General features: G+C 42.2%; 2 protein-coding genes across 2 annotated transcripts; one reads left to right on the top strand and one right to left on the bottom strand.

The window, feature by feature from the left end:
* Nucleotides 1-1,621: 1,621 nt before the first annotated feature.
* Nucleotides 1,622-8,626, top strand: onecutl (one cut domain, family member, like). The gene is made up of 2 exons (XM_041239093.1): nucleotides 1,622-2,633; nucleotides 7,457-8,626. The coding sequence occupies exons 1-2, from the start codon at nucleotides 1,622-1,624 to the stop codon at nucleotides 7,753-7,755; spliced, it is 1,311 nt and encodes a 436-aa protein (XP_041095027.1). The 3' UTR covers nucleotides 7,756-8,626.
* Nucleotides 8,627-13,654: 5,028 nt separating this feature from the next.
* Nucleotides 13,655-20,248, bottom strand: LOC121307010 (cathepsin S-like). The gene is made up of 8 exons (XM_041239075.1): nucleotides 20,092-20,248; nucleotides 17,938-18,067; nucleotides 17,565-17,687; nucleotides 16,687-16,839; nucleotides 16,027-16,251; nucleotides 15,526-15,691; nucleotides 14,452-14,554; nucleotides 13,655-14,018 (listed from the first exon to the last, which is right to left on the bottom strand). Exons 2-8 carry the CDS (start codon nucleotides 18,064-18,066, stop codon nucleotides 13,919-13,921), a joined length of 999 nt encoding a protein of 332 aa, XP_041095009.1. The 5' UTR covers nucleotide 18,067; nucleotides 20,092-20,248; the 3' UTR covers nucleotides 13,655-13,918.
* Nucleotides 20,249-22,858: the final 2,610 nt, after the last annotated feature.

Here is a 22,858-nt window from a genome sequence, read left to right on the forward strand (position 1 = left end):
TAATAATAATAATAATAATAATAATAATAATAAATAATTCACACCCATAGGCTAGTTTAGAGATTTGAACTGCTAAGTCATTCACAACAGTCCACGAGTTAAAACATATGCAGAAATAGATATTTGGAGCAAAGGAGCGGGGGTTCGGAAGAGCATTGGTCTTAACACCCCCCCCCCCCCCCCCCCCCCCGTGTTCTCTTCAGATACAGAGATAGCTGCGGCGGTGAAAGGGTTAATTTAAGTTGGTATTTCATCCCGCATCTGTCAGATTTTCAAACCGGCGGTGACGCGGTGAACGGAGAGAGTACGCGAAAGGGAGAGAGAGAGAGAGAGAGAGAGAGAGAGAGAGAGAGAGAGAGAGAGAGAGAGAGAGAGAGAGAGAGAGAGAGAGAGAGAGAGAGAGAGAGGGTTCAGTAATCGATGAAGCAGCAGTGTGTGAGGGGATAGAGACAGAGGAGAAACTGAGGGTTATAACCTAGAGAGAGAGAGAGAGGAGAGTGAAAAAGAGCAGCGAGCAAGCTACCACAAAAATTAAAACCAACGACCGGTTCTGACGAAAACGACTTCGTGTCTAATCTGTTTCTCATTTCCACCCGCTGTCTGAAACCTGCGATATTTTAAACACCGCTCCCCAAAACATACCGGCGACCCGCCGCTTGCCCAGTGTGCATGGACGGGAAAGACAAGCAGACGCGCACCGGGACAGACTGACGCGGGACGAGGCGAGGGTTACACGACAGCCAGCCCCGCTCCATTCATCATGACTTCTGCTTAACTTGACGGCGTGTTGAATAATTACCGGACTGACTGCAGTTACACAGGCTTGCACGGATTTATTTTGGGGTCTTTTTTATTGACTGCGCAGCCAGCAGTTATCTACGATCTGTCTGCGCGCTGGAGTGAGCGAGGTAAGCCTGGAAAGAATTGACCAAATACGATAAATTGACAAATTATCGCTCTGTATTGAAAGCAACAAAGTCGGATTCTGGATTGCACTGTACCGTGGTGTGTATTTATTATTATTATTATTATTATTATTATTATTATTATTATTATTATTATTATTATTATTATTATTATTATTAAGGATTTAGTAAAAGTCTAATTCTGTGTTGTTTTTCACGATCATAACAATATTTGCTGCAGAAGAGATTCGGTAGAGTATCGCACGAGCAAAATAATGTTTATTAAATAATTTAATTTCAATTAAAGCGCCGTCGGCGGTAGATATTGTATAACTTTACAGTACATATTTCTGCATAGCGGTTCCATGGAAGAAGCCTGCCATTCTTTACAGTAGAGAAAAATAATCCAAACTTTTTCAGGTTTCAAACAACAGACTTGTGCTGGCCGCTGAATATAAGAGATCTCATTTTTTGGGAGAGAGAGGGGAGAGAGAGAGAGAGAGAGAGAGAGAGAGAGAGAGAGAGAGAGAGAGAGAGAGAGAGAGAGAGAGATGCATGCATTCAATGATGTCTGGCCATAGGCGAGGTATTGATTAAAACACAAAGCAACTGAACACATGCATTGATAATAATAATAATAATAATAATAATAATAATAATAATAATAATAATAATAATAATAATAATAATAATAATACATCGAAAGGAGTTTTGAAATGGATACCAGTGTGGTGGGAATGTCTGGGCACAGCCACGCCGAGCTCATGCAAAACCAACACTGCCGGTCGGGGTTCCATTCCCGCGATCTCTCCGCCGTTTTCCCGAGGCCTCCCCTTGTCTCGTCCATGGCTTCCGTACTGGAGAGCGGCGAGCACCACCAGCCCCGCCATCCTGGCATGGAGCACACCCTTTCCGCGCTGGGGTACGCCGGGGAGCCCCCTACCGGCTGCGGAAGCACGTACACCACGCTGAGCCCCCTCCAGCCCCTCCAGGACAAGTTTCACCACCATCAACACCCGGCCCACCACCCGTGCCTGCCGGTCGGCAACGTGGTCGGCAGCTTCACCCTCATGAGGGAAGACCGCGGACTGGGGGCCGGCTTCTACAACCCGTACGCCAAAGATCTGAGCCAAAGCCTTTCCCCGCTGCCCAACGGTGGCTTGGCGGCCATGCATGGGTACGCCCACCTAGGCACCGCCAACAGGCAGATCTCCTGCAACGGCTACGAGGGTCATGCCCATGCTCATATCGGGGGCGGGAGCAATTTCTCCCGGGAAATGTCGCCTCCGGTACCAGGCTCCGGAATGGGGGCGTGTCTGAACAGGATGGACAGCCCCCAAGGGCACAGCCAGCGGCACCCGTACGGCCACGGCGCACAGCGCCACGAACAGCGACGCCCCGACGCAGGAGGAGCTGGAGCCGACGTTCATTCCGTCTCTGTCTGCATTGCCGCTGGCGGGGTGTCGCCGCTCGCCCAGGGAGCCGGCGTAGAGGAAATCAACACGAAGGAGGTGGCGCAGAGAATCATCAACGAACTCAAGCGATACAGCATCCCGCAGGCTATCTTCGCAGAGAGGGTCCTCTGCCGGTCGCAGGGAACCCTCTCCGATCTCCTGAGGAACCCCAAGCCATGGGGAAAGCTCAAGTCCGGCCGGGAGACTTTCAAGAGGATGTCCAAGTGGCTCCAGGAGCCGGAATTCCAGAGAATGGCGTCCCTGAGGCTTGAAGGTACGTTATCGAAAGTCTGCTGTTGTTCTGGAGTCTTCCACACTGGTGGTTCTCACCCCTCAGTTACTGAACTCAACCCTGAATTGAGCTAACAATGTGCTTAGTTGTTCTCAGCTCCTAAAAAGTTGTGCCAATGTCCAAAAATTGTATAGCTAACTTGAAATCTCCAACTGTTTAAAAGATGAAAACAATTTAAATAAAAAAAAGGTCTAATTAAGCACATTATCAGTTCCATGAAGGGTCTAGTTCAGTAATTGAGAACTCAGTTGGAATGAAAACCAGCAGCCGCAGGGGGTCCCCCAGGACTGGGGCTGGGAAGCCCTGGTTTAAAGCAGGGAAGTCCAATGACTCAAGGTCCGGAGGCCCATTCCACTCTTAACAAATGAAAATGAGACAATTAACTACCTCAGGGTCTGGTTTAACTGGTTTGATTAAACAATTGAGAACAGGGCTTGGAACAGAGACAATAATAATAATAATAATAATAATAATAATAATAATAATAATAATAATAATAGTAATTTAGCATATGCTTTTATCCAAGCAACTTGAGGCTAGGGGGGTGAACTCTGCATCATCAACAACTGCGGCTGCTGCTGCAGAATCTCTTCCAATAGGACCTCTCTGGACCTTACATCTGATAATGGGTTTAATACAAAAGCAACACCCTCTATATTTAGCACTAGCCGTGGGCTATCTCACCTTCAGTAACTCCAGCTAGTTCCAGATGAGAGCGAACCACAGTTTCTGAAATTAGCTGTAAAACCCCCTCAGTACTGTACGAATCGATATGCAGACGCAGTGACAGTGCACACGCATTGTGATCCATCTTAAGACATGAAATCAACCTAACACAGAGCTGGGATGCATTGCAGTTAAATCAAAGGGATGTTACTGAACTGAAAAGGCGAGTGCGAAAGCATTTGACTAGTTTAACAATTTTGCAAATAGAATGATTAAAACAGAGAGAAGTGGATATATATCATGCAATAATATTATAGACAAACACAATACAATACCATATAAGAGAATATAATAGAACAAGCAGTTCATAAAATAATATTAATACATTTTCAATATTTTATCTTAAATCTATTTTGGGGATTCCTGTGTTTAAATCAAGTATAAAGGTTTTGTGATTATATGATATTGCTGTATATTATATATATATATTTGAAAATTGGATTTTAATAGATTTAATAGACGTAATGACTGAGAAAGCAAAACAATCCCCAAATGATCTGAGTTTTCTGCTTTTCTTTGTGCGTGTCAACGCTGTACGATGACTCAAGACAGCGTTCGATTCAACACAACGCTCAAGCTTTGCATTAGCCATCTAGTACCAGGAATCGCTACTGCAATTGGACCTGGCTAAGAAATGTTCTGTTTCATTTTGTTAAACCCGGTTTCAATCCTGACCTCAGCCTTACGAACGGGTATGACTGGAGCAGTGGAGAAACTGACGGGTAATTACAGCGTTGATTACTGCATAATTACTAACTGGAAACGACGGACACAGGCTAGAATTCCCGAGTGGTTTTCTGTCCATAGAAAATGGGTATTAAACTTTGACATTATCTTATATCAAATATTGCATCGAGTATTGTGTGATAGGCATTTGCGCAAAAATAATGTCCCCATTCCTTACCTGAGCCCTGCCTCGTCAATAGCTTTCAATTGATTTGATTAGTGTCACTTAGCAACGTTTCTGGTGAAATATTTTCTTCTCGTATTTGAAAAAGTAAGGGGGGACGTGACCCCCACGCCCCTCATGTAATGGGCACCTAACAGAAGGGAGTGGTTTATGCTGCTGTCAATAGGGGAAACCAGGAGAGGAAGAGAAGTGGCCTTAATTGCGATCTTTATATAAGGTGACCTCAATATCAGTTGTTTCTGTGTTTGCATTCCTGCACAGCTATGGCCAATAGTTTCGCCTCACCCTATAGAATGAACTCATTATGTTTGATGAAGTCCAGTGCAACACACGCACTGAGCATCCTCTGGCTTTGAGTTACTGTGAGCACAGGCATGCTCGGGTCTGTTTGGGTGCGCAAGGTGGAGTCCATACATGATAGGAAAGAGGTGACTAGAATGTTATTTTTGAATGACGTTCGCAATCATTCTTGCTGCAATTGACCACAGTATTTTTGCACTTTTGCAATTTTCCAGTTTTCCCTCATGGTTCTACTATTCATTTATCATAATTTACCATGGTTTGCCATACTTATTAATATGATTTACCAGACCTCTCTGCTTTTCAATGCTTCACTATGCTTCACCATACCTCTATGTGCTTTACAATGCTTCCCTATGCTTTACCAGACCTCTCTGTGCTTTACAATGCTTCCCTATGCTTTACCAGACCTCTCTGTGCTTTACAATGCTTCCCTATGCTTTACCAGACCTCTCTGTGCTTTACAATGCTTCCCTATGCTTTACCAGACCTCTCTGTGCTTTACAATGCTTCCCTATGCTTTACCAGACCTCTCTGTGCTTTACAATGCTTCCCTATGCTTTACCAGACCTCTCTGTGCTTTACAATGCTTCCCTATGCTTTACCAGACCTCTCTGTGCTTTACAATGCTTCCCTATGCTTTACCAGACCTCTCTGTGCTTTACAATGCTTCCCTATGCTTTACCAGACCTCTCTGTGCTTTACAATGCTTCCCTATGCTTTACCATGCCTTCACTGTGCTTTATTACACGTTGCTATGCTTTTACTAAGAGGAATTTTTATAAGGGAAGAAATATAATAGAAGCAGACGCGTTCAAATGACTGTCAGTATTTCGTGATGTGGAAAACTACAAAGCGGTGTGCAATTGAACGTTATTATTCATCAGGTTTCATTCGACTTTCACCAAGCAAAACGAGTTCATTCTATATAAAGGTTGATGCAAAACTTCTGGGCAGAGCGGCTCTTAAAAACCCACTCAGATAAACAAAAGCCGGCTAATGACAACCTCGCAGGCTGTGGCACTGCAGGGGTTAAAGTGTATTTGGGCAGCCGGTTGTAGACGGAGCTGCACAGTTGGAATCGATATTTTCTATCAGCCCATAGCCCCAGACATCACTGATGGAGGTGGGGGGGTGGGGGGGTGGAGGAAGGGGGTGGATCACGTTTTATCAACACGAGACAGACTATCATTATTAAGAAAAATTCCCACGATCGCTGCATTCCAGACAGGAATATCCCTCTCTTTGCAGCATCACGGAATTTATAGCATGGTAATCGCTGGCCCTTACAAACGATTACAGGCCCCGTTTACTTAATGGCTCTCGCTATGATTACGAGTTTCACTTCCCTTAGTGACAAGCAACGAGAGACAGAGGCTCCAACGGTACGCCACAAGAATTAAGAAAGCATACACAGTGGCACAGTTTGAACGCGAATTTTAAGGGAATGAGCAAAGATGAGACTTTATCAACAGCGTTCAAATCAAACCAGTGTTGATCTGAGACACGTTTTGCTGAGCAGGGGAATTGAAATGTAACCCTAGCCATGGGCACGGCTTACAATAGCGCAGATTAATAATAATAATAATAATAATAATAATAATAATAAATATTTCATTTAACATCGCACGATCAAAGAAACTGCAAAATGATAATCGCAATTTAAAAAAAAGAAGTCATAATAGCAGTACAGTATTTCACGTTAGATTTTCGGAACGTCACGTTTTTCAATTTGTCGGTTTTTCGTTCGGTATATGAAAAAAAAACCTACCGAAAGCGGCGTGGAATTGAATACGTTAACGTGACATTATTATCCTGCGGGGTGCATTCGACTTTATGAAGCAAAATGAGTTCATTCTGGGGGGGGGGGGGGGTGGGGGGTGGGGGGGGGACCTTTGAGCGTAGTTCCACATACAATACACGTCACACGCACTTTGCAATAATTAAAAACATGGGAAAAAGAAATCTGCATGCTGTCTTGGTCGCTTTATATTTCCTGGTCTACAGCAGCTTACATACATTTAAACCTGGCGATTAGTATATTTGATCTATATAAACCGCCGTGCGATACTGTACTCACCTACCATTGCCCGACCATTACATTGTACCCGTTTCCACGGGGTGATAATTACTGGAAAGGTGACACGAATAGGAACGACATTGGACAGCTTTCAATGTGATTTGCAGTAAGTACCAAGAACACAGACTGCACGGGGCGCTGTGTTGAAACATTGCAGTTAAAGACGGGAGCCCCAATTCCGTGGGGCATTGAAACCGTGTGTTGATGCATATTACATTGCAGTGTAATTGTAGATGGGTAGATACGAGCTTACAGCGTTGACCGGCTGTATTGGAAGCGCTGAGTTGTGTCAGTCTGTTACTGTGACCGACTCGCTCCACCTAGTGGAGATCGAGTGAATTACCAATGCCCTGTGCGTGAGGGCTGTTAGCAGTTTTGCTCCACTGGAGAAATGGCAGCCTGGTATTATAAGCTAATTATGGTGCCGCTATCCTTATATAAATACAAATGATAAAGATATGCTTCCCTATGCTTAGCAGACCTCTCTGTGCTTTACAATGCTTCCCTATGCTTTACCACACCTCTCTGTGCTTTACAATGCTTCCCTATGCTTTACCACACCTCTCTGTGCTTTACAATGCTTACCTATGCTTTACCATACCTCTCTGTGCTTTATTACACTTTGATGTGCTTTTATGCTGGGAAGCTTTTGCAAGTACGCCGTTTAACATTATGAAATGTGATAAACATTTAAAGATAATATTATTTAAAGATCTAATTTAAAATATAACCATCTTCCACCGCTACTGGACATCAGTGCCTTCTAACACTCCCTTCTCTCCTCACAAGCGTGCAAGCGCAAGGAACAGGAACAGGGCAAGCTGGACCGGAACCAGGGACCCAAGAAACACCGACTGGTCTTCACGGACCTCCAGCGCCGCACCCTGCTGGCCATCTTCAGAGAGAACCACCGGCCACCGAAAGACCTCCAGATCACTATCGCCCAGCAGCTGGGACTGGAGCTGACCACGGTCAGCAACTTCTTCATGAACGCGCGCAGGCGCAGCCTGGATAAGTGGCAAGACGAGGCGCGGCCGTCTTCGACCGGCTCCACCGGCTCTTCGGTCTCCTCCGCAGTCAAAGCGTGAGGGGCACGCCGCAGGTGTTGCATCCGGAGCAGCGCAGAGCGGAGCCGAGATCGCTGGAGGCGTCCAGCTACCCTCCCACCACGTGATCCAAAATCGGTACAAACTTAACTGAGCAATCTGTTCTTTTTTTTTTTTTTGCTTGTTTTGTTTTATGGGCTGATGTCTCCTGGATTCCTTTTCTGGTGCAATAGCATTTAAAATAGTTATTATGTACTATTCGATTGATTTATTGGTACACCCCGTCTATCAGAGATCCGGACTCCTCTGCGTTGTTCTCGATCCGTCCCGACTGGAATTTATTTTCATGTTGGGATCACTTTGCAGTCGCTGGCTACCAGAACACTTCAGCCGCTAATAATACGCACCTCAAATCCCTTGAAAAAGTAGATAACATACGTTCACAAGCTTGGTAGCGTCTGCTCCCTATAGACACAGTGTCTATAACACAGCACACATAAGCTAAAAAAAAATGCTTTCTTTACTGTATAACTGAAATAGTGGCTGGGTTGCTTTTGGACTCATTTCACAAAAGGTGTCCCCGAAGCCAGATCCCGAAAAGCCGTGGAGGACCATACCGAAAGGGTGGTCTTTTAGAGCGACGGATGGAGACTTTAACACTGGGCTGTTCAATGCTGGGACGGCAGCCGCGGTAAAAGGAGAGAGTCGTGTGACACTGGAGTGGCTGGACGAGGAGCTGGTCAGCACCACTGCTCAGGCATCATTTCCCTTCTCTGTTATAATCCTTAATACTGCGCAATGCAGTTTCAAGATGTGTTGATTCAGAGGTATTGATGGTTTTCTCTTAGTACTGAAAGCCTGGAGGCTATTGTGTGCATTACAAGCAATCCAACACAACTACAACAAGCTAGTTCTAAACAGGACCATACCACTATTCCATCAAGTATGGCCGAAGTTATAAAACGTCTTTTAAAGATGTTATGATATTAATGACAGAACCCTTAAAGGCATCTTAATTGCTTGTTTTTTTTTTTTTTTTTTTTAGTTTTTCTTCCAAATAGATTTCTGAAAACGAAGCCTCCTGGCGGATTCCTGTGTTGTAGGTCATCTTCACTGTTACGGTCTGGCCTCCAGTGGTCCCACTGGGATAGACCACAGACGCGACCTACAGAACAGGAAGTGACCGGGATGTAAACAGTGGAACGTTTTTGAGAAATGTAAAGTAGTCCATGGCGAATGTTCCTAGCGGTATGGGGAAGGCGGGTTTCAAAGACTAAAAGGTGGAAAACAAAACCGAAAAAGGCGGACACGTGAAACGGCAAGATGGGAATCAGTGGCATGTGGACGAGGCATTCAGAAGAAGCAGGAAAGCCTTTTATTCAGTTTCTTTATTTAAAGACCACCATTGTGTCTAAGACTCCCTCCCCCCCTTATTTAAAAGATGAGTTTTACCTTCAAGTATCCGTCTTCTTTTTGTTTCCCCCCGTTTCCAGGGGAAACAAAGATAAGTTTGGTTCCATACAGGGGGGAAACACAGATAGGAATCACGCTAATTTATGTATTTATTGCGTGTTTATTTATTTATTAATAACTGTGTTTATCTTATTTATTGATGGGAATTTGTATTGCTAGAACACTGTTTTAGTGGCCCGTCCAACTACCAAAGACCAATATATGTGTGTGTGTGTGTGTGTGTGTGTGTGTGTGTGTGTGTGTGTGTGTGTGTGTGTGTGTATTTATACAATATACCAAAGTCTGAATTCTACAAACACTGCAAACATTTTACAATCAGAAACATTTGCATTTCTTCACGCTGGAGGCATTGAAACTGTATTATTATTATTATTATTATTATTATTATTATTATTATTATTATTTATTTTTTACCGTTCTTGATGTGAATTACGCTGGTGGCCTCTGGAGGCGCTCTTGAAACAGCCAAACCCCTCGCCTTTGCGAAAGTCCAGAATCGAGGAAGCCGAAACCAACTCTGTATTCAGAGAGCAGGGGTGCAGACAGAGGCTGGGGGGCGGGGAGGGGGGTCCTGCATTTTCACAATGAAAGGCAGCGTTAGCTTCAGCTCCTTGCTGTGCCTCTGTGTTTTCAATGAGACCGTGCTCCCTTTTCCTTCAGCTGCGGCTCCTGTCTATTACCCCCGGTGCACAGCCGGGGGAGCATCACAGTCGGGGCTTCAAAGAGCCCTTGAGTTGAAAGAGACGGGAGACCTTTGCAGACTTCAAAAGCGCGACGTCTTTGCCGTGCGTTTGGTCTGAGTGCGGGATAAAAATAAGCTCCCACATCCTTGTGTATGACCCTATCTAGTTATGTATTTATTTATTTATTTATAAGGAGCAGCTCCAATAGAGAATTGCTATTGGATTTTCGGTACATAGTTTTAGGTAATATATGGCGGTATTAAATGCTAAACTGAGGGCAGAGCAAGGCGCTTATGCCGCTTGGACCGTTGCTAAGTTACCCGTCTACCTCAAATGAATTCTGTCTTTCCGATGATCTTTACAATCCCCAGTGCGGTTCTGTGAAACATTACTTATTTACTATTTATTTATTTATTTATTTGAGCAATTGTACCGAAACAAATAATACGATACTATACATACCGTTTGGGTGATCCATTCCTGCCGTTTGCAAATGATTAAGCTAATCTCTGAAGTACGGTTCAGCTACGGTTTATATGCTATGTGTATTACCGGCGTGTATTTAACTCTCTAAGCGTTTATTTATTTTATGTTTTAACTTTGTTTTCTGCCACCTTTCAGCTGTAAGAACGAAAAAAAAAAAAAAAAAAACGATTTGCACCCCGAGTGGTTTCACTACAACTCCCAGAGGGCATTGCGGCAGCAGCGCACCTTCTAGCTATTCCCAGATTGTGCGGGGAACGCTGGGATATGTAGTTGAAAAAAACAACAACAAACAAGGCAAAAGATATTGCCACCTGGCGCAGTGAATCTCCGTTGTTTGCCGGTTGACTCTTGTGTAAATAGACCTAAAAGGTGGTTTTGACGTTGTTGTATATAAATGAAAGCTGCTTCCAAAATGTACGTATTGTTATAACCCGAACCTACCTCTGCAAATGGACAACCAAGAAGTGAACTACACAAACCAGCCAACGCTCGACGACCCGCTGCTGTGCAACGCCCTGTAAAATTGCAATACCCTGTAACATATATGCAATCGGGTGGTCTGGCGATTCGTCTTCAGCACTTTCGCCACGGTTTGTTTTGCTGGAATCCCGAAGCCACCCCCTCCTCTAATGTAAAGAGTAGGTTAAGAGCGCGGGTTTGTCTATATTTGCATCATTACGGCACGATGTATTTTACTCATCAAAAACCACTCGATTGCATATAGTAGAAGCAGGGGATGCACAATCTTATGGGATGCAAAGTATTACGCAGCGCCTGGGCGGTTTAACAATTGTAGGGTAAGGCTGAGGGTTAGTCTGTATTCGCCTGGTACAGGCAGAGGAAACTGATTTCCACGAGGGAACGGAATTCTTCGTAACAACGGCCACAGTCCGAGCTGCTAACTCTTTATTGCTATAGAAAGTAGACACACTTTTCATCAGACGCAATTATTATCACGCTGAGGGAACGCGAAGCCGCTGCTCTGCGGCTTGCAGCTTGGTTTCAGGAGACTGTAGGTTTCAGGACGCTGCGCGGCACACCAGGCAGGGAGACTTGGGGGTTTGATACAGCAAACCTCAAACTAGGTCTTCCCGGGTGGGGTCTCCTGGAACCAGCTTCCAAGCTCCTGCAAAATGTGGCTTTGTGTTCCCTGGGCTTAAGACTTGATTAAGGAAGTAGCTGAACTGTTTGAAGAATCAAAGCCCATCAGAGACTATATTTTTGTCACAATAAAGTAGGACTTATCAACTATGAGCACCAGCTGTTCCTTGGTTTCTGACAGATTTCAGTGTAAATCTCCAGTGCTGTTTGAAATGTCTTTGATATATGTTCCTCCCTCCAGTCCTATGCCCCACCCCTTATCCCTCATGCCCCACCCCTTATCCCTCACGCCCCACCCATATCCCCAATGCCCCACCCTCTATCCCCCATGCCCCTCCCACACCGTCTCAATGTTTAAGATGGAATGAAGTTAAGTTTTTCACTGAATGTCGTTAATTCTCCTGTTTATTCTTGAATGTAGCTACACAACCAAAGCAAAGAAAGCTGAATTTTTTTTTTCACTTTAAACTTTAAACGCTGGACTTTTTATAACCAGATAAATGAATAAGTAGAAAAATCCAAATAAAATGACACAATCTGATAAAAAAGACCGTCTGCTCAAATACCTCATGATGTCAAATTGTTTGTTGTGATGTTGCACTAAGAAATAAAAAAATATGTCATTTGGTAAAATAACTGCTGCCTGTGTGGAGTGGATTGAATCATGAGTCTCGTATCGCTGCATACAGCTCGGCCCAAAAGCTTTGCATCACAAAGAATTTTAAGACTGAGACATAATTAAAGAAAATGAAACTCTATGAATGTAATTTAGATCTTTGATTTAACAGCAATCAAAGAAAGTACTACCGCAAAACATCTACCAGAAGGAAGCCATGATAGCGATACAGTATTTGATTTTGAAATGTCACATTTTCGTTAAGTATAAGGAAAAACTTCACAGCGATGGTGTGGAATTCAATATGATAACAAGGGAACATTATTCAGCAGCTTTCACTGGACTCTATGAAGCTGAGGGAGTTCATTCTATATAGAGGGGGTGCAATTCAATATGAGAACAAGGGAACATTATTCAGCAGCTTTCACTGGACTCTATGAAGCTGAGGGAGTTCATTCTATATAGAGGGGGTGCAATTCAATATGTTAACAAGGGAACATTATTCAGCAGCTTTCACTGGACTCTATGAAGCTGAGGGAGTTCATTCTATATAGAGGGGGTGAAATTCAATATGATAACAAGGGAACATTATTCAGCAGCTTTCACTGGACTCTATGAAGCTGAGAGAGTTCATTATATATAGAGGGGGTGCAATTCAATATGATAACAAGGGAACATTATTCAGCAGCTTTCACTGGACTCTATGAAGCAAAATGAATTCATTCTATAGTGCTGCAAAATGTTTGGCCATTGATGTGCATTATTTAGATGGCCTGGATAGCTTATAGAACAATGTCGTTAACACTGCATACTGGAGGTCTGTCCAGGTCTGTGGTTGATTGATGGGACGCCCCTGCACGACACGATACTCTGCTGATCCCACGTGGTTACTTTTTCTTTTTATATTAACGCTGTGTGAACAGATGGCTCTAGTGGCGCGAGCGACTTTCTTCCTTTCAGTGTTACCTCTGTATTTATTTGCCGGCAGGCAGTCGGATTCCTCTTTGTTGTTGGGTGAGAGGAACACACAGGGGGGACAAAGATTTTAACACTGCTTTCTGCAAAGACTGAAGGAAAGGTACTCCCAGAGTCGAGAAACGTAACTGGGTTGGAGTCTTTATTGCATCCCAGACCAAATCTTTCTTCCAGACAATTATTTACTTTGTGTTTTCTACCCACAACGAGACGCTAGCCTGCATAATTAGTTACACCTCAAGCGCGCGTGCACTGGAAGCATGGAGATTATAAAGCAAATTTGTCAGTTCATTTTTGAATATTATTTCAACGTGCTTCATTCATACTGTGCAATGCAATACTGCATACATAGGTTTAGACTGTAGATCTGAAAACTAATAATAGCGACTTAAAAATAAGAATAATAATAATAGTAATAATAGGGAATAATAATAATAATAATAATTATTATTATTATTCGTATCTTATTATTATATATTATTATTATTATTAGTGAATAATAATAATAATAATAAAAATAATTAACTATTACATTCATATTATTAGTAATATTATAGTTATGATTATAATAATTATTATTATTATAGTATTATAATAGTAGCTTGGCCTCAATGAGTCGCCGTACAAAAGACACTTCATCGAACAGGAACAGATTTAAAAGAAATTCGAAAAATCTCTCAGGTAGGTGCCGGCCCTCAATTCTGATCGCTGAAACTGGAGGCAGACAATGCGACACATGCCCACTAGGTGGCTCTCTGTGCCAAATTAAAATTGCATTAGAACGCGAGAAAAGGCACCTGGACCATCTCAAAAGACAGAGAGAGAGAGAGAGAGAGAGGATGATCGAGGCAGGTGTGACATCACGAGGTGATTACATCACAGGGTAGCAGCCGTAGAGAGCGATGCCACATTGATTGCCTTTGTTCCTCGACATCCGGATGTAGCCTTGGTCCCCAAAATGTGTACCCCAGCTGCGAAACAAGATACAAAAAATTAACGATCAGAAAATAAAACGCATTATTTTGACATCAGTGACATTGCTCAGGGTTAGTGTCACAACACACACACACACACACACACACACACACACACACACACACACACACACACACACACACACACACACACACACACAGCGAGTCAGTGGCTGAGCCGGAATTTGAACCTCCTGGTATCAAGCCCCCTTTCTCTAACCCCAAGCCTCCTCATCCATGTGTTTCGAATGGGTTCCTACGGTGATCGCAGCCGTCATTTCCTGTTTGTTATACGGTTTTCAAAGGTATGGTTTTGAAATACACTGTGTATTGTTTTGTCTGTTCAAAAGGTGGTATGTGGTAACACGCCAGGTTTCAGATAGCGTTGCCCACTTTTAGTCATATTAGACTGGCTGTAATGAGATCGCACCTGTTCTTCACAAGCCAGAAGTCTTGTCCATTCAGTGTCCCGTAGCCTACAGTCAGCACTCCGTGGTTGACTATCTGAGTGCAGCTCGGATCATTATACACACCTACAATGAGAAAGATATATCATGGTTACATGGTGCCAGTGAAAACAAGTTATGCATACTTAAAGAGAAAGCAGCGCCCTGGCTCTAAAAAATACAGGGCGTTACACATCGTGTGTAGGTTACTACAATAGTGTTGACTGTTCCGCTTGCCATCGACAAAAGTGACACCTGTGGAACCAGTCCTTAAGAGTTCAAAATTAAGTTAAACATGGAGTTTAACTAAGGATGTCTAATAGTACCAGACCATGTTTCAAATCTTATCATTATCAGAGTTGTCTGTTCCAAACCCACCTTTGCATTTCTGCATCTGAAGTTATTGTACCAAATTAACAACTTCGTAACTCTACTGAGGCTAAAGTCACCTCAAGGTCATAGAAATTGTTTATCGTAGTCCAACACATACATTACTTGTACTGAACTTTCCTTTTAGAGAAGCAGTGACTCTCGCATCTTATAGCAGGCACCTACCCATACTCTGTGCAGAAGAATTGGTCCCCGCGTGGCATCGATGATCACTGGGATAGTTTACGGGTTATTACAGTAATATTCACTGCGGCTTCCTTCGGTCCTCTCTCTGCCCTTTGGGGAGCCGGATGTATGAGGAGCACGTCATGTAAGCCGAACTGTTGGCGGGTCACACATCTGAATAACTGTTGCACCACTTTCGACAACAGTCGTTTCAAATCCTGAGGTTTGCTGTATCAAACCCCCAGTCGTTAAGTTCTACCCTGCCTGGTGTGCTGCGCAGCGTCCTGAAATCTACAGACTGAACTTCTTATAGTTCTACCACAACCGATAATGCAGGGCAGCGGCTTCGCGTTCCCTCGGCTTAAAAGAAAACTTTATCCACAGTAGCTGATCACTAGACTGGCGCTGGCTTCACCTAGAGGAACTTGGTATAATCTAGCCTACTTGTACGTTTTCACTTTTAGAGAAAGCAGTACTGTATGGCAATGCTAGCAGGCACCTACCGCTTCTGTACAGAATGAATTGGGGCCGCGTGGCATCGATGGCCACTGATACGGGTCCCACAGTACCCACGGCTTCCTTCAGGGCCTCCTCGCTGCCTTCTGGGAGCTCAACATATTTGGAACAGCTGGCAGCCTTGTTGGCAGGGTCATAGTGGCACTGGCCTTCCTAAGGGACAAACAGGTTTTTTTTCCCCAGTCGTTATTGAGGGCAGTGGTTTTGTGCTTATTATTATATACAGTGAGGAAGACACTAGCCTGAACCTTTAGCCCACTTGACTGAACTTCTTATAGTTTTACCACAACCGATAATTAAACTTTGGGATTGGCCAGCAAAATAAAAGAAAACTTTATCCACAGTAGCTGATCACTAGATGGCGCTGGCTTCCGTAGAGTTACTTTGTATGATCTAGCCTATGATAAATATATCAGTGGCAGGCAAGCAGAATTGAAGAGCAGCTCCTGAACCCAGACCTCACGGATTGGAAGAGAGTTTGGACTCACTCTGGCAGTGTAGGGGTAGGATGAGTCCGAGTCGATGCCCTGGTTGTCGATGACGTACTGGAAGGCCTCGGTCATGTAGCCCCCATTGCAGCCTAGGTTCCCATACTTCGAGGAGCAGTCCACCAGGTTCTGAGGACTCAGAGACACCAGCTGGCCCGTTTTCAGTTTCAGCTGCCCCTCCAGGGCTCCGGCGGCACTGAACGCCCAACAGGAACCACAGGCCCCCTGGCAAACCCCCCAGAAAACATGTCAGTTTTATTCTGCAGCCAAAGGATAAGGATCTATAAGAAGGCTTGGTGATCCAGTGGTTAAAGGGGCTTGATACCAGGAGGCTCAAATCCCACTGACTCCCTGTGTGTGTGTGACCCTGAGCAAGTCACTGAACCTCCTTGTGCTCCGTCCTTCAGACGAGACGTGAAACATTGGAGAGTCCTGCAGCAGCAGCAGCAGCAGTTGTTGATGATGCAGAGTTCACCCCCCTAGTCTCTGTAAGTCGCTTTGGATAAAAGATTCTGCTAATTGACTCATTAATAAGACCACTTCTGATCTTAAAGACTTCAGTGAAGTCCCTTTGATTTTTCTAGGCTGAAGAGGTTTTGTATTTTGAACCTGCCCTCGGAGCTCATCTCGTTAAGTACTGGATCAGCCCAGTTGCCTTGCCTGGTATTTCACTTCTGTCACGCAGCCTTTGTCCCTCCAGTCGATGGCGTCGGGCACAATGGCACCAGAGGACCGGGTGAAGGTGGCATTGCCTCTCTCGAGGTTAGAGGGCAGCCGGACACCAGTCAACTTGGCTAAAACCTCTTCGCTGGTCTAGACGGAAAGAAATCAAAGAGGTCAGTGGTCAGCATTCGTTATTTCAACAGCAAGACTTACATTAGCAGGGTTGACTTTACAGTTACAAGTTTACCAGACCTCTCTGTGCTTTACAATGCTTCCCTATGCTTTACCAGACCTCTCTGTGCTTTACAATGCTTCCCTATGCTTTACCAGACCTCTCTGTGCTTTACAATGCTTCCCTATGCTTTACCCACCTCTCTGTGCTTTACAATGCTTCGCTATGCTTTACCAGACCTCTCTGTGCTTTACAATGCTTCCCTATGCTTTACCAGACCTCTCTGTGCTTTACAATGCTTCCCTATGCTTTACCAGACCTCTCTGTGCTTTACAATGCTTCCCTATGCTTTACCAGACCTCTCTGTGCTTTACAATGCTTCCCTGTGCTTTACCAGACCTCTCTGTGCTTTACAATGCTTCCCTATGCTTTACCAGACCTCTCTGTGCTTTACAATGCTTCCCTATGCTTTACCAGACCTCTCTGAGCTTTACAATGCTTCCCTATGCTTTACCAGACCTCTCTGTGCTTTACAATGCTTTCGCTGTGCTTTATTAAACTTTGCTGTGCTTTAACTACAGGAATAAGGGAGACAGCAAGGAATGGTTCTTTAGTGTCACACTGAGCACAGTTATTGTCGCAGCTTGCTGTGCTGGAATGTTCCACTGTGCTCTCTGCAGGGGTGAGGGAGTGGAGCCCCTACCATGTCTCCCAGGTGGTTCATGCCCAGGTCGTAGGTGTGCATCCCCAGCGAATGCTCCAGATTGTGAAGGGTGATGAGTTTGAGGTTCTTCTCCCAGGTCACTCTCCTCTCCCCATCCTCCTCCTGTCCAGGGAACAGGCGCAAACACAGCATGACTTTGGCTGTCTTCAGGACAGTGCTGTACTCTCCATGTGCGTGTTACTATCTATAATTACTACCATGTGTAATTATAAAATAACATACACACACAAATTCAGACTTTTGTGTAAGAAAGGTTCTTTAAAACATTTTAGGAATAATTATCTATGTTGGGCACTGGGTTCCTTTTTGCAGGGTGGGAGTGGGAGTGGGAGTGGCAGTGGGAGGGCTGTACCTGGCTGGAGTAGTCTTTGTTGTAGGTTTTCTTCCACAGATCCCAGTGTAGATCCAGCGTGGGGTCAATATGCAGACGAGCTATCGCCGGAGCGCACAGCAGCGTCACTAGCACGCACGCAAGCAGCATCCTGCCAGTACAAACACACAGGGGCATGCAGATCAGTAAGACTGACATATTCAAACATATGCACCCGTCTTAGAAAACTTGACGTTTAAATCTTTGCTTGTGCCTAATTTGAAAACAGAGTTCTGAAAACTCCCTTTTCCCTGGCAACTGGTGATGCTGTTTTCTCATTGGCCCGTTTTCAATGAGATCTTTAATTCTATTGGATAGATCCAACATCGAAGCAGACAACAATTGATTACTTAAACAAAACAGTGGAGTAGTAAGTCCGACCAGAAATAGGGCTTGCTCTAATTCCCACAGGGCACTGTATGAAACCCAGAGCCAATGCTTGCAATGTTCTGCTTTTTCGAGCAGGCTATACAATAAACACAGAATTGGACGAACATTGAAACACCTGTCACACCACTGTCAATCGGGTGCCATCATCAACATTTGAAGAATAATCGAAAACATCATGTCAAAGATATATATATATATATATATATATATATATATATATATAACCATTTGATAATACTTTTGGCTCTATCCTGAGATCCAATTGTGATTAAAAATTGTATTCTAAAGGACAAGGGGGTCGCTATCAATTCAAAATTTTGCCAACAATTAAATATTAACCATGAAAGTTCATCTTTAGCGAGATTCCCATATAGAACAATTAAATATTAACCATATATATATATCATCTTATAGCGAGATTCCCATATAGGGGTAGATTTGCAGAACGTGTCTCTTGCCATCCCTCCCCCGCCCCTGCTGTGCGGCTATGGGCTGAGCCACTGAAGGCTATGTCTATAGCAGTACGTCACTGTGGACCGAGTGATCACGTTTTTGCTGTATCATACAGAAACAGCTTGAGGTTTCTCAGTTGAAGGAAATTGCGTAATGGAACGACCTTAATTATTTTGTTTGCAAAACAAACAAACAAAATCAAAAACTTTTTTTTAAAAAAAAAGAAAAAGATTGACGTATAACTCATTTGCATTTTAAAACGGCAGCTACAGATCGGCGCCTTTCAGTTATAAGGTTCCATCAGATTGTTCATTATTAAAACCCATAATCGGGATTATAAAACGAGGGATCCATGCTTTTAATGATTTTGTTTGTTTTGTGTAACAAAAAAAAAAAAAAAAAAAAAAAAAAAAAAAAAAATGTTCCTGGGTAGTAAGTGTTATTTCCTAATTGCTTATGCCTCAAAAGTATAGAAAATGGCTATTATTCCCCACAAACATTGCTTTTGTGACCAGGACAGTGATATTTCAAAATATCACTATTTCCAATGGGAAAACGGGCAAATGTGTGTCTCTTCGTTCACATAAAGTCAGAAAAAAAAACAACATATGAATCCAAATTAACATGTATTTATACTAAAGTAATACAAAAATGACTACAAAAGATTTAGAAGTGAGTAGTTTTTCGAGATTTACGATTATACTGTATTTACAGTAGTCTTGGTCGCCGCACGTTCTGAACGAGAGACTCTGGTATTATTATTATTATTATTATTATTATTATTATTATTATTATTATTATTATTATTATTATTTATCTTGACAGAAAGTGTTTTCCTTCAGTTAGTTTTAGTTTATTATTACCGGCTTTCCAAAAGCTCTTGAAAACATTCAGACCTGATATTCATTTGCTTTAAAAATAGAGGAACTAAAACTATATAGCCTGCTATAAACTTACAGAAGACCTATCTATCTATCTATCTATCTATCTATCTATCTATCTATCTATCTATCTATCTATCTATCTATCTGTATATATAACAATAAGGAAATTACTTTTTAAAATATTTTTAAACACTGTCAAATAATAATGCTATAAATTTATCTTTGATGTTTACTGTACTGAAATCCCCGCGGGTAACAATATTTTCCAATAGTGACACACCCGGCATACATAATAATCAACCCTAGAACCCATCAATCATACCCCTACGACACTTAACTTTCATTAACACTGTACCTGGAACTCGCAATACAACAAATGCACGCAAACAAAGTAGAGATTATAGCGTACCTTATTCCAGCCTTGACGAGGTAAGGACAGGCACAGGACTTCTCAACAGTGTTTCTAAGATCAGCGCAAGCGTGGTTATGAAGACTCGGCTCGACAGCTTGTTTGTCTTGTAACTCTGAAGCTATTTCCTGCTATTTGAGTTTTGCGAACACAGTGAATAAACTTGTAAGGTCATATGACTTTGCCAGGCTAGCGTGAACTGACAATGGGAAAGTACCGCCGCTTCCTCTTTCGTTTTTGCGTTTCAGATTTGAAAACAGCCCTGTGTACGATTTTGCAACTTCTCTGTAGCTGCTGCTGTCACTCTCGGGCGCTGTTAAAAGGAGTTATCGAACCCACCAAGCCATTCTTTATGGAAAACTATGCAGCGCAACGTTTTATCAAGTTATTGGAGACTAACATAATTGCAAAGGTGTATATATATACTGTATATGTGTGTGTGTGTGTGTGTGTGTGTGTGTGTGTGTGTGTGTGTGTGTGTGGATAAGGAAATAGTAGGTTTTGTTTCAATAACAGTTTTCCAGATGATCCCACACAATGATATTTTTTTAACTGTGCAGTTTGTTTGTTTTAATCGTATTCTCTTCACTGTAGTTCCTTCACGTACTTTCAATGATCATAGAATATTGTTTCAGCCTCTCACTAATCCCTGCAGATTGCATTTCTGATTACATAAACGCTTATTCATGCTGATGAATAAATCAAATGTTTTCAGTTCTTTTTTTTGGTAATATATATATATTGTATCATGTGATTAGACAGCTTGAAATAAGAGCTTCAGTAAGCGATAATACCTCATGATCTCAACCCTAACGCACTGTACAGAAAACCTTTTTGGACGTATTCGAGGTTTATGAGGTTTGGAAATGCAAGGGGCAATATCGATACTATATTGGAAATGCAAATGGAAATATATCGATACTATTATATATATATATATATATATATATATAGATATATAGATAGATATGATAGATAGATAGATAGATAGATAGATAGATAGATAGATAGATAGACAGATAGATAGATAGATAGATAGATAGACAGATAGATAGATAGATAGATAGATAGATAGATAGATAGATAGATAGATAGATAGATAGATAGATAGATAGATAGCATATTCTACAAATATAGTTTTATTAGGTCAACATTAAAGTACATTTACCGCAATTCTACAATATTCATTCTAAAGCGCTCCATCGAATATTCTTAGTTAAAACTGTAATGAAAGCGCAAGCAGGCACGCTTCGTTTCTTAAAGTGAGCGTTTCATTCTCCTGCGGACAGGCGCTGCTCTTCCGTTCTCGCTACCTGCTACAGACGCAGGTATCGTAGGCTAGCTGGGCCGAACTGTCTATAGATCAGTCAGCACTGGCACCACAGTATTTTAGGATTCATCAGTACGCACGTCTATAAAGAGGTATGTGAAAAATACAGCGAGCGAGGGGGTGAGTCTTGGCTGGAGATGCAGTACTGAGTGTCCTGTTGCGATTCAGTGCCTTTTAAACATGTTTTACTGTGGGGGCTGTTCTGCTTTGATAACGTCCCATTGAATCAGTTGATCTCAGTCAGATCAGCTGGTTTAAAATACCCCCCCCCCCCCCCCCCCCCCCCCCCCCCCCCCACTGATTCCAGTGCGGTTTTTTTGCACAATCATTAGCTGTTACCGGCTTTTGTTTGTCTTGCATGATCTTACCATGTATTTACAATATAATCGTAAATCTCGAAAATCTACTCGCTTCTAAATCTTTTTTGTATTACTTTAGTATAAATACATGTTAATTTGGATTCATATGTTGTTTTATTTCTGACTTTATGTGAACGAAAAGACACACATTTGCCCGTTTTCCCATTGGAAATAGTGATATTTTGAAATATCACTGTCCTGGTCACAAAAGCAAAGTTTGTGGGGAATAATAGCCATTTTCTATACTTTTGAGGCATAAGCAATTAGGAAATAACACTTACTACCCAGGAACAAAAATTGTGTTACATATTATTATTATTATTATTATTATTATTATTATTATTATTATTATTATTATTATTATATTATTATTAGTATTATTTATTGTAGAAAGGAAGAGAAGATTGCTGCTGTGTATAACTATCTGCAAAAAAAACAGCCAAATATCCAGAAAACTACAAGGGTAGCATTTTCTGACACATGAATACGACTTGTCAGAAATGACTACTTGCTTTTTTCTATAGAATATACAAGGGTACCAATTTCTGACAAGGTGGCAAATTTCGACATCTATAATTAATGGTGGCAAATATCGTCACCTGTAATTGTCTCAAATTGCTACGAATAGTCAATAAATCAGTCAATAAATAAACAGCAGAAAGATGTTAAAAATGAAATATTTTTATTTTATTGATATTTTAGCACGGATTCACCATTGAAGAAGATCTTAAAACATACACAGTGTTGCAAAGCTAAAGATGAGCATAACATACAAAAAATAGCATTAAATAAAATATTATATATAATATATATATATATATATATATATATATATATATATATATATATATATATATATATATATATTGACGTCAACCCTCAGAAAGAATGCAAAAAGTGTAACAGGTATAAAAAATAAAGAACAAACATAGAGAAAACAGCACCCCCGTATGGCCAGTTTGTGCAATTACATAGAATGCTTTTCTTACTGTACATTGCAACCCATGCATATCAAAGTACCGATCAATTCGACACACTGGGAGAAATCTACAGGCAATCAGCTATCGCCACCTCAACA

This window comes from Polyodon spathula, chromosome 51 (genome assembly GCF_017654505.1).
Source record: "Polyodon spathula isolate WHYD16114869_AA chromosome 51, ASM1765450v1, whole genome shotgun sequence".
Classification (NCBI taxonomy): Eukaryota; Metazoa; Chordata; class Actinopteri; order Acipenseriformes; family Polyodontidae; genus Polyodon; species Polyodon spathula.